Source organism: Brachyhypopomus gauderio, chromosome 12, assembly GCF_052324685.1.
Source record: "Brachyhypopomus gauderio isolate BG-103 chromosome 12, BGAUD_0.2, whole genome shotgun sequence".
NCBI lineage: Eukaryota > Metazoa > Chordata > Actinopteri > Gymnotiformes > Hypopomidae > Brachyhypopomus > Brachyhypopomus gauderio.
Window position 1 is genome coordinate 17996333 of NC_135222.1, and position 12670 is coordinate 18009002.

Sequence of the window (12670 nt, forward strand, 5' to 3'; positions counted from 1 at the left end):
ACAGTGGATTAACAGATTCTTGTAAATCATTGCACTGTTGTATAACACCACTAAAGCAAACACCAGCAGGAGATATACCACCTGTACCAACACAAGAAGTCAATTAACAGCTTGCTAGGATACCACAGAATGTGCCGGCGCACAGATCATATCCTGAGATTTAACGAGTGTGTTTGTGCAGCAGACCCGCTTGGTCACTGGGCTTGTCACTCCTTGGTGGTGGGGTCAGACCTGTAGTTCACAGTTTGGCCATGGCCTTCGCCTGACCTGTGTGCCCAGGAGAATGGGGAGTGTGGCAGGAGCGTGGTAGGAGCGTGGCAGGAGCATGGGGAGCGTGGTAGGAGCATGGGGAGCGTGGCAAGAGGGTGGGGAGCGTGGCAGGAGTGTGGGGAGCATGGCAGGAGGGTGGGGAGCGTGGCAGGAGGGTGGGGAGCGTGGCAGGAGTGTGGGGAGCGTGGCAGGAGTGTGGGGAGCGTGGCAGGAGGGTGGGGAGCGTGGCAGGAGTGTGGGGAGCGTAGCAGGAGTGTGGGGAGCGTGGCAGGAGGGTGGGGAGTGTAGCAGGAGTGTGGGGAGCGTGGCAGGAGGGTGGGGAGCGTGGCAGGAGTGTGGGGAGAGTGGCAGGAGGGTGGGGAGCGTGGCAGGAGTGTGGCAGGAGGATGGTGCGTTTGGATGTGTACTGTCACATCCCTGGTGATGTGAGGACAGCATTCATCAGCCACCAGAGATGATTTAGTGTTTTAAATTCTGCCTTCAGTAGAAGATGACAGTAAGCAGACACGCATACCTAGTTACAGGGCTCCAGTTTACAACTAAAATAAATTTTAATTTGCCAGTAATAAAATTCTTTCAATCGCCAGTGGCTTTTGATTTTGTATTTTAAATGTTAAACGATCGTCTACTTTAACTCCCACTCACATGTTCGTCTCTGCCTATCAACAAATTCCCGCGGGAATCGGATCACGTGACTCGTAAAGCAGCGGAGCCGAACTGAAACTTGTTGAAAATGGCGAAGCGAAAAATATCGGACGAGGGGAGTTTTGCAATGCTTATTAGTTCGTATATTATTATGACGCCTAGAAAAAGTTATTGGCACCCGATTTTCCCTTTTAGGCCTTGAGTAATGTTTTGTCTTGAGCCCTGAACTAGGTGTAAAGGGACCATTCACACTGCCGACACACGATAAAATGCTAAAAATGATTAAATGACACTGCATCCTCTCTAGAACCACTGGGGATCATTTTTACTCATTAGCCTAAAAGCCTCCCCTGGGTTACAGTACAGAGGCTCTGTGGTGCAGACTTTAAATGACCGATTAGCTGATCAGCACGCTTACTCTCAAGGCTCTGAGGGTAGAAGAGGGCCTGATCCCCTTAATCTCAGCATTACAAGATGTAGACGAGTGTCCCGTTGAAGCGCAATTTCTCATTAAATGGAGGCTCATGTATAACGCTTGCAGTGCAGCACACATGGCTGGATTAAGCCTGCTTTATACCTCCGGACACGGACGAATTTCGTCCGTCCGTACCAAACGTAGCCTCCGTAGCGGGCCACTATACCTCTTTCCGGTTCCAACGTTGTTATGATTTTTAAAAATACATCCTCTAGAGGGCAGTATAGTCAAATTTCCGGCACCGGCGCACCAGCAATCCCCTCCCAGCTGTTTTTGCATCGCTGTTTATCGCGATGACCTGGCACCGTAGCAGAATGTAGCCTCTAACCAACTCGCAAAGTTTCTCTTCTAACTCGAGCGTCATTTTTTAAAGTCCAGTACTCTTCTTCATTGATTTTCCCGAATTGGTGTACGTCCGATGCTTCTGACTCTCTACTGCCCCCTGATTTCCCGTTTATATTGCTCCGTTGCTACGGATTCGTAAGCGCTCTGGCAACGGACCCACTGACGGATGAAACGACCTCCGGAACCGGACGAAAGGGTCCGTATCCGTAATTACCGTAGGGTGTGAATGGGCCTGCTTATGTGATGATCTGGCTCCCTCTGCTGGCCGTCTCGAGTATGCATCCTCTTAGTCAACAGGCTGATTGGCAATATCATTGTCCATGCTTTATTACTATTAAGAAAAGACGTTTCTGTTTGTTCCAGTACTGTTTAATGCAGTATTATTGTGCAATCAAGGTATGCTGAAATGCTTCAGTGGTGTTCATATAAACATGAGTAAGACTCTAAAAGGTTGGAGTAATAGAGTTGAAAACAAAATTCAAGTAAGCCAATTATATATATATATATATATATATATATATATATATATATATATATATATATATATATATATATATATATATATATATATATTAGGGCTGGGTATCGATTCAAATTCCAAGAATCGATCCGATTCCGATTCTGAAGATTAAGAATCGATTTATTTCGATTTAATCTGATTTAATCGATTCGATCCGATTCGGGGTTTGGTGTTATTAAAAATGTATTTGAGCTGTTTCCTGACTATGTACAAAAGCAACATGTTAAAACTAGTATTATATCGATATTAATCAGCAAATAGTTACTGGTAGTTGGTAGTTACTGATGGCTGGAAGACTGGTGAAAAGGGTCATCATAAATCTACCTTCAAGAAAGGTAATCCAGGACAATAAACAGAGGACATCTTTGAGGTGTCTATATCTGCAACAGTGGACTCCTACTGGGACACTAACCAGTGTATTATTATTATGATTGAAATAATTAAGAATTCACCCAAAAGCTGTTGCTACCAAATGCATTTTTATTTTTAAAGTGCTCACACTTAATAAACTGAAAGTATAAAATGTAAACGTGTATTTTTCTTTAAAGTGCGAATATAAGAACAGAACTGTCATGTTACGGTCCCCGACCCCTCCCTGTTGGGCGTGTGTTAACATTGTCTGCGTCTACTTGTCTGCGTCTGTAGATCTCAGTGGGTGCGTCTTGTGATAATCCGTCTCACCCAGAGACCGTATATACAGTCACTGGTCTCACCTGTGGCTCGTCTCGTCATCACGTGGGGTTTGTGTGGTTTGTCTATTTAATGTGCGTTCGCGCAGCGTCCAGTGCTCGCGCAGCGTCCATATATATATATATATATATATATATATATATATATATATATATATATATATATATATATATATAATAGTATATATATATAATTGGAATATATATATATATATATATATATATATATATATATATATATATATATATATATATATATATATATATATAATTGGAATTTTATATGTATGTGTGTGTGTGTGTGTGTATAGCTTCTTCTGCCCAAATACTGTGAGAGCCAGGTTCTGATCAGCTTGAAGGTAGTCTACCTTCCATGAGCTAACTGAGGTGGTTATTTTCTCCTGGGATTTGCATAGGTGGATCATTACACTGCTGAGGAATCATTCTGCTGTGGTTCACAGGGCTTGATCAGCACCACGCTTGATAAACTGAGAATGGCTCTCAGCTGACTGTTGAACTATGTAGCCCACTCACAACAGTGCGGTAGGAAGGGTGGGTCTCCGAACGGCTGATGAGCTTACAGTGCATCATTATTTCAGCAGAGACACTTGGTTAACAGCTTTAGAGACTTTATACTAAGAGACTTTATACTAAGGGGCCGATTTGTAAATTGTTTTGTGGTGCCTTGGGGTGAAATTGTAAATAACATGTTTGGAACAAGGTTTAAATTAATTGCAATATGTCACACATGCAAGACAATGACAGATTATTAACACAATTCTCTTTTAATTAAACATTTTGTTTATACATTTAATAATGTGATCAAAATAATTGTCCCAGTAGTCTGTCCACTAAAGTTATATTTCTTTCTTTCTTCAAACGTGTTACATTCACGACATGGTAGAACTTTTCTTGTTATTATATTTTTTAAGTACGGAAAAAGAGGAATCAAACATTGCCAAATATTGCACCGTGAACATTTGAGCCTTCAGTGAACGAGAAGCGAAACCTCCGTGAGGTCCGCAAGGCATCGTCGAAATGAAAGCGCGCTTTCAGAAGGCACTAGTCAGATCTTATTTTGACTCGTCGCAAAATAAAATAAACTCGAATCCCCTTCAGAAAACAGTGTCTTCACAACACTTTTACATAACTTGAAGGCCTCGAATCGCTTCAGAAGTAAACATCGGGCAAGGCCTTTGTGGAAGTGGCTGTGTGTTTTGGCAGGAAGAAGCTCGTGCGGTTCGCCCGTCCTGGGGGAATGCCTCGTGTGCACGCGGGGGGGTCGCGCGCACATGCGCCACCACTTCCTCGTGTCAGGGAACGCGCGTGGGAGGCTCGCGCATGTGAAAAGTCGTTTAATTAATGAGCACGGGCGTCTCAAGCCAACTAACCGAAAATGGTCACTGAGCATAGGCTGCAGTAATGAAATATTCCTCGTCGTGTCCCTAAATCATGACCTGGGTTTAGAGTAAAAAAATGAAAGAAAAAAAAAAAAAAAACGCCAGGCTGCATGGACGCTTGAAGACGCTGCAGAGCCACGTGATCACCAAGCGCCAGAAGCGGAGTGATTTCTAATGGGAGTGAAAGAGCAACACGGCACACATGCTGCCGGCACTATGGCGATCCTTAACACTGATCATTTACACCAGTAATGCGCGCACACTCAAGAGGCACTGACTGAGCTGTCTTCAAGAAAACAGCATATATACTGTAGTATTCTGAACCCACGAGTCCCCAAGGCGTCCATGAAATGAAAGCAGTGACATTAGTGCAGTAAGCTAGTCTCTGGATCAGGCGGAAATAGCAGGCGCTTTTGGCCAAAATAGTCCGACGCAGAGGATAATAATAAGTTATGGCCGTCTTTGAAGGTCATGACGTGTGAATGTGGGAGGGGCCATGTTCTCACCGGAAACACTGGAACAGCACGTGAACGTCGAATTAAGAAAGTGCAGCACTCACGAGGAACTGACGTAACAGAGGGATCTTAGTTTTCCTCTTCCAGTGTCTTTTTTTACATGGTATAAAATACTTAACAGCATCAATACTATCATGCGCTTATTTCCACACATTATACATATTTTAGTTCTATGCAAAACAAAGCATGTCTGCAATAACTTTATAATTAAGAGATCATTTAAATGAAACGTGAGTGAATTCAGAGCCAGAGCGCAGCTGGAATGCCTAGAACAGTTTGAAGAAAGGGGCATCCTTACAGCCTGGCATATTGCAATTGCCCTTGATAAAATATCTGCATTAATCTGTAAATGTAAACAAGTTCATATACATACATTTGACTACAAAATATAGTGACATTGAAGTAAAAACATTTCATCTTTCACCCTTCACAAATGTTCTGCCTGCACATATTTGAGCAGAAAATAGACACATCTCACAATTTCATACTTCCTCTGCAGTCACTTAAAAATGTTCGAACGTGTATTGGTTGACGTCAGCACAGGATATTAAACGTGTTGGCCATCTTAATCATCCCACTCTAAGCTGATATGAGAATGTTCACTGCACTGATTATTCAGAATTGGGATTCTCATTTGAGGTAGGGGGTATGCAGAGAGACTCACCCAAGTCACCTTCACACAGAGGGTGATGGACCCTTTATTAATACGAGCTAAACCACAGACTGACCCAAATGAAGCCGTCCCTGCTGATGTACATGCTTTGACTGCGTCTACGATACAGTTGTGCAAACCCAGCAAGGAAAGCCATTGTCATCGCAGGTACAGAACCTTCTGCAGGTCCATCCGCACCCTTTAACCTGCTAACAGCAGCCCAGCTGCTACACTGCTCCTGTGTTCTGGGTCTCCATGCTCTGCTCATACTCCTGAACTACAACACTATAGGTCTCCATACTCCACACTCCATAGACCATACTCCACACTCCATACACCACACTCCATATTCTACACTTCACACTCTCTCTCCTGAAGAGTTATCCTCAGATGTTTTTAAACCCCACCCCACCCTCCTGTTTCTGAGGCATTAATTGCACAATAATTATTCTGTAATTATTCTGGATGCTTTAAAAAGCATGGATCTGCAGTGTGTGTATGTGTGCGTGTGTGTGTGTGTGTGTGTGTGTGTGTGTGTGTGTGTGTATATATATATATATATATATATATATATATATATATATATAGTACTGCTGCTGAAAGTATTACAAGAAAAAAATTGAAAAAAAAGATAAATAATTTTATCTAGGATTAGTACCTTAATACTAATATATTGAAGTATTAATATATTCTGAGCATAAAGGCAAACCGATCCTAGATATGTAATTATGGGGGTCTCTGCAAAGCTGCCTTCTTTTACCCAGAGCCTGAAGTCTCTGAGGGGACAGATCCTTAAACTTCACTCTCAATCAGACACAAGAAGCTGCACAATGTAACTTAAAAAAAAAAATCACCTGTATTTCTGCAAGAGGTAGCGTTCCTCCACCTTCCTCCACCTAGCCGGATCAAAACATTCTGTGCAAACGTAACGTAGGCCTGACTACGTAGGCCTGTGACGTAGTCAAGGTGGAGCAGCAGATGGAGCAGCACGTGGGTCCACGAGGTCCTAGGTGTAGCCCAGGTTCTCCATCTCACTCCGGTAGCGCTGTTCCGACACCTTGCTCTTGTGCTGTTTGCTCTCCAGGTGCAGACGGAAGTCGGCCTCCTCGCTGGCCCCTGAGTTGCACATGGAGCAGTAGAACTGGCCGCTGGGGGTCACACACATGGCCAGGTCACGGGGAATACGCAGCCGGGGTCGGGAGCTGTAGTAGGGCCCTGACGGGCCCAAACAAACAAGACCGGAGTATTTACAGCATGGAAACAACACACTGCTTATGGACTACACACAGATCTATACATATCATCGTGTATGGGTAGACACAGCCACACACAGAAGCCCAGTGCAAACCCCCCTCGACGTGAGGGCGTGTGAGCAGATGGCTGGCAAGAATACAGGCAAGAATTACTGTCCGCTGGAGTTAGACACTAAGCCTCATTTTATTTTAGGATGGAATTTATGTCTTGCTATTTCTGGATTGGTGTTTTGTAAAATATGATTAAACCCAAAGTGGGGGCAGTGCTCCAGCTTGTGTGTGTGTGTGTGTGTGTGTGTGTGTGTGTGTGTGTGTGTGTGGAGGACAGGGTCAGTGGGGCTGTGTGGGGATCCTAAGACCTGCAGTCATGTGACGTTCAAAGCACACAGCTGACGTGGGCTAGAGTATCGGCTTGCAAAGACCAAAGGCCTGGCGCCGGGCCCACTCTAAGTGAGACTTGTGTGGGTCCACCCTGAGCGAGACATGTGCGGGTCCAGCCTTAGGGAGACTATTGTGGGTCCACAGTAAGGGACACTTGCGTGGGTTTCACCCTTAGAGAGTCTAGCTTGGATCCACCCTGCCGAACGCTGTTGCCTGCTACAGGAACAAGGCACTACTGCCAACACCCGGATCATAAATGTAGCATTTAGCAGCACCAGACTCCTGGCCAGAGCTTCTGTGGAATTCTCTTCACACAAGAGGAGAGCAGGTGACAGTGAGAGCTGTACCACCACCCAAAGCCTGCCAGTGTATAAACGACACTCAGATTTAGAAGCCAACAATGACCTATAAGGAATAATGTGTGATGTTACAAAATAAATTAGAATATGGACGACGATGCACATTTACAGAAGAGAATATAAAAATGAATCAGAAATGTCTGTGGTACATATATCTACGTTCATACCATTGTGACAATGACGTGCTGAAACACAGCGTGTGTGAGTTACAGGGGCTACGTAGCTGCCACACCAGCCGTGGCAGAGCTGATGGAGGCCCTGACGGCTGCGGCGCTGCTGTACCTGCTGTAGGAGGGTGGAGGTGCGTCCGCCGACTCCTGGTGAATCTGCTCTCCATCCCTTCTTTCCTGAAGCGTCTCTGCGTGAGGTCTGCCGTGTCTCTGCAAACACATCACGATCTGTGAGGATTTTCAATTTCTTTTTTATGTTCACTTTTTGACACAAAGCAAAGGATGCACAAGGGAACCGTTTCAGTCTTGACTATAAAGTGACACTGACATAAAACAATCTTTCATGCATTAAAACTGATCTATTTTAAACCGTCTCCTACCACACTGACATAGCCAAGTTAGTCCTGGCGAGCTGATGCAGATAAGATCTGTGCCCGTTATCACTGCCTGGGCTAGCTATCCTGCCATCTCATCCAGTTCCTCAGTTATCAGAGCAACGGCAGACAGCAGATAATGGGGAAGAAGACCTTCTTCAATGCAAAACTACTCGCAAGCTATCATCATGTGTTCAGGTGAAGCTGGATTAAACGCTCCCTTCTGGACATCACAGCAGGCCTGAGCTTCACGCTCGTGAGACGGTTCGTGTCGGCTGTGTGAGTTGGGGAGACTCACGCGGATCCGGCGTTCTGTTGCGCCTCCACGAGCCGCAGCCTCTTGGCGTGGTTCTTGCCCTGGTAGTGGGCGTGTGCCACCGCGGGAGAACTGAAGGACGCATCACACAGCTTGCAGTAGTCGTTCTCCGTGGCCAGGATCACCCTGCCGGGGCCCTTGAGAGGAGGCTGAGGAAGGGAGGGGCGTGGCATGCGGCTTGGCTCTGATTACCATCACAGAGAGGCTTACAGCGCGACACTGGTTGGACCCTGTGGAAAGGCGGTTTAATAGAAAAACAGACATGGATGGTGTTTTACCTGCTTGGACCCCACGCTGGCATTCTCGGAGGGGGGCGAGGAGAGGGGCTGCTGAGAGACTGGTTCGGCTTCCTCCGGTATGCGGATGGGGGCTGTCTGCTGACTGCCAGCATAAAAATGTCTCAGTTTCTTGCTGTGGTTTTTGCCCTGGAACACAACAAAAGCAGCTCTGTGTTTGTACTGCATGGCAGAAAACTGAAAACATTGAGTAACACCAGAAGCAGGGTTACAGTGGCTAATTTCACAACAGAAAGAAAAAGACACACCTCAAGGTGAAGTAATACTGAGTAATACTATGTACTGCTGAGTACTGCTGAGCACTGCTGAGTAGTACTGAGTAATGCTGAGTAATGCTGAGTACTGCTGAGTAATACTGAGTAATGCTTAGTTATACAGAGTACTGTTGAGTAATGCTGAGCAATGCTGAGTAATACAGAGTACTGTTGAGTAATGCTGAGTATTGCTGTGTAATACTGAGTACTATTGAGTAATGCTGAGTATTGCTGTGTAATACTGAGTACTGTAGAGTAATGCTGAGTACTGTCTTGAATGAAGCATCCTCTGGTCTTCCATCATTGATACTTCATTAGAACCAAGACCAAGCACTTTCGCCCTTCTGTGAGTTGCGTTTGGAAGGCGTCCTGATCACGCAGCATGAGAGTACATTCCCTATTCACCTGATAGTGAGCCTGCGCTTGCTGGGCTGAGTTGAGGGTGACGTTGCACAGCTTGCAGTACAGGGGCTTGCAGAGTTCCTCCAGGGCAGGGTCCTGCTCTGCCCCCAGCAAGGCACACTCCTCCTCGGGGGGCTTGGGGCTGGGTGCCAGGGGCAGCGTGATGGGGGCTCCTGGGACCAGCTGCAGGGGCAGTGGCTTAGTGGCCAGAGGTCCGCAAAGTGGGAAAGCCAGAGGTTCCGGAGACATCATGGCTGGAGGCAGGCCCAGGGACGGCGGGGGAGACGCAACCTGGAAGGCCTGGTGCTGCTGCTGACACAGGAGACTGACGGGCGGCTTTGGAGCCGACTCTGGGCCTGCACGCGGAGCCATGCAACGCAAGAGTTAAGATAACACTTCATTAATCCCCAAAGGGCAATGACACATAGGGTTCACAAATTGGAAAAACAATTATAGAGAAACAATGACAGTGGCTTTCACATGTCTGCAACATCTCTGCAATATTCTGACCTCCCTTGCAGATATTCAAGCAAATCCAAATACAAATGAAAATGTTATTCTAAGGGCACACAGTCAAGTGCCTCAAATGGGTCTGCGTGTTGGTAAGAAGGTTTGACGGGTCAATGGCTACACTCCTAGCCCATGGTTCCACTGCATTAATTCTGATTGAGCTCCGACAACAATCACGAGGTAGCATGAGAGGGTGAAGGTACCTTTAGCTTCCAGAACAAACAGTCAGAGCACACAGTAATGCCAAAAGAGCTTAACATTACAAGAGATAAAAAAATACCCAGAAATAATCCATCTTAAAGGAGGGTGAAACATCACTTGGGCTAATTGGAATAATTTCAATATATTTACATGATTCTCGCCAGCAAGAAGAATATCATAATATAATTTTGTTGCTGAGTAATGATTTCAGATTTGTACTAATATGAACAAAATGGCCTGTGTCATTCCAGTGCCCACTTCTGACTTCATTTCTATTTGGTGCCAGAAGACCACTCTGGTATCTCTTGAAGACCACTCTGAAATCTCTTGGTCATCAGAGAATACAGAGACACATGGCCAAAAATAGGTCCAAGGAGGACCTAGTTAGTCCCAGCTGAAGGTCAGAGCCTCAACCATGCTTTCCTATCTAGGTTTTAGCCCTTTTTTAAAAAAAGCATCTACATACACACATGTGATGCAGCCACACAACGTTCCTCACAGAAGAAGGAGTGCGTTTCACAGAGAGAAACAGAGCATCCTTATATGGCAAAGCTGAAATAACTCTTAAGTGGACTTTAATGGCCGTTGTAGGTGTTAATTCAACACTGCCGATTTTTCTGTGTAGGCATGTATAATGCAGGGCACCCTGGGTACACGAGAAGGTAAAGGAAGAACACGCTTGACGCAGGTGCATGGCTCACATGACTTGCCAGTGCTAAACACCAGCAGGGCATTTACCTTCAGTCCACCTTTAGATAACTGTTGGTACCAAAATACTATGAAAAATACATCATTCTAACCATTTTCTGCCCATCTAACCATTTTTCACAAACTGTCAAAAACAGGTTTTACATGGGCATACAAATAAAGCACACCACAGTGTTAGATCACTGGGCATAACTGCCTGGGTTCAAATGAGGACTGAAACCATACAGATAGTGGCAATACCACTATGAGATGTTTTATTTCACTGTAACAGTTTTAATTTCTGTAATAAAGAGCTAGGGTTTTGAATAGGATTTTGTGACAGTGCCCTTATAAAAGTCTCCTTTGAACAAATGTAGTTATATGACCAGTTTAGGATCGCTGCGTTAGTGGGGGCCGTTAATTATTTGCAGTTTAAACAAATAAAACATCGTTCCGTCAGAATTATGTCTTTGCGGCTGGTTTGTTGAATAGGCCTACAGCAACGGCACTTCATGTGCAAAATCCAGTCGTATGTAGCCTACAGAGCATTGGCTTTTTTTTTGCTATTAATGTGTTTCAAAAGGACAGGTCCGCTGCAACATTTGAGACAGCTTATAATCAAATGTAAATAGTCACGAAACCTTGAAATTATATGAATTTTTCGCACATGCATTTTAGTAGAGGTGATCTGAAAAAAAAAACACCTGTCTACAGCTACAGATGCAGCTCGTGCGGAAGAGGCTGACGTTGGTGGTCCAGGATGGGAAAGGCGTACCTGACCAATCCAATGATCGCTATCTTCCACACTCAGACCCCAATCTTAGAATATACCTGACATGTTTTATCCTCGATATAGATGCAGACGTAATGGTGAATCAGTTCTGTTGCGTATTGTCTGAGGAACTGTTGTATTTCCGAAGCCTACTGCACCATATGATGATGCAGCGCATCAATTAAAGCGCAGCACATTATCCATAACGTAACGACAAAATGACACGGGCTCTCCTACCTGGTATCCGAGGGAAATAATGTCTGCTGTTGCCATACGTTATGGGCTGAAGATTGAAAGCACTGCAGAAATCAGCACTTTGATAAAACGCATCTCTGTTCCTAACATTCATCGCCATCTTCCTCGTATCCTCCAGAGCTCGCTACCCAACTTCTTCCAGCGAGACGTGCATCTTATCATGTGAGGTTCCAGCAGAGGGGGTGTGAGGAATGGAGATTTTGATGAGAATATAAAGGAAGCACACGGTGCATGTGATCGTAGCATGTTTTAATACGTTTTGAACAAATGCAAAAGAATTTGCTTAAAACCACATGCAAAAACAACGCTAAATCTGAGAGAGATTATAACACTGACTTAAAACTTCCCATATTTGGTTTGGTACAATCCATTTCCTACCAAGAATATACTTCAAAAACGTGATTGATAAAATCGGAACGCACTTAAGTGTAATAAGAAAGTGATATAAGTGAGTTTATGACGAAACCTGAACAATTTATTCACATGAATAAATAAACAAATAAATAGATGGATGGATAAATAAATAAGTAAATAAATAAACAAGGATATGAAATGTTGAGGATAAACTTGCATTTAGAGCATTCTAACCATACATGTGTAGAGAACACATCTGCTTTAGCAGCGTTACGGACGCGCGCGCTGGACGAGGAGGAAAACACCTGCCCACGCGCACAGGTTCATGTCATAAACATGCACATAAATATGCTATAAACGCATAATACAGTCAGCAAATCTATCGGTGAACGTTGCATTTTAACATTTTTGCATTTCTTGCAAACAGAAAAATTGCTAAAATAAGGAAATTAATAATGCACCTGATGTCATTTAAGTAACGACATATTCTTCGGGTTTCGTTATTATCTTGCGATTTGCTCGGCGCGGCTCGGATCGTCGGTGCAGTTCGGTGGAGTTTTCCTAGAACTCCACAC

The 12670-nt window shown here is 44.6% G+C and overlaps 1 protein-coding gene across 1 annotated transcript; it reads right to left on the reverse strand.

Annotated features, from left to right (window-relative positions):
- Nucleotides 1–3593: 3593 nt before the first annotated feature.
- zmat3 (zinc finger, matrin-type 3) lies at nt 3594–12661 on the reverse strand. Its single transcript, XM_077023429.1, has 7 exons — nt 12557–12661; nt 11724–11895; nt 9320–9672; nt 8643–8789; nt 8347–8513; nt 7787–7884; nt 3594–6726 (listed from the first exon to the last, which is right to left on the reverse strand). The coding sequence occupies exons 2-7, from the start codon at nt 11839–11841 to the stop codon at nt 6518–6520; spliced, it is 1092 nt and encodes a 363-aa protein (XP_076879544.1). The 5' UTR covers nt 11842–11895; nt 12557–12661; the 3' UTR covers nt 3594–6517.
- Between the last annotated feature and the right edge of the window lie 9 nt (nt 12662–12670).

Coding starts and splice junctions, on each gene's coding strand:
- zmat3 (XM_077023429.1), bottom strand. CDS start 11,841: ATGGCGATGAATGTTAGGAACAGAGATGCGTTTTATCAAAGTGCTGAT. Junction 9,673..11,723: donor TTATTTCCCTCGGATACCAG/GTAGGAGAGCCC, acceptor CTCCGCGTGCAG/GCCCAGAGTCGGCTCCAAAG. Junction 7,885..8,346: donor CAACAGAACGCCGGATCCGC/GTGAGTCTCCCC, acceptor ATGTGTTTGCAG/AGACACGGCAGACCTCACGC.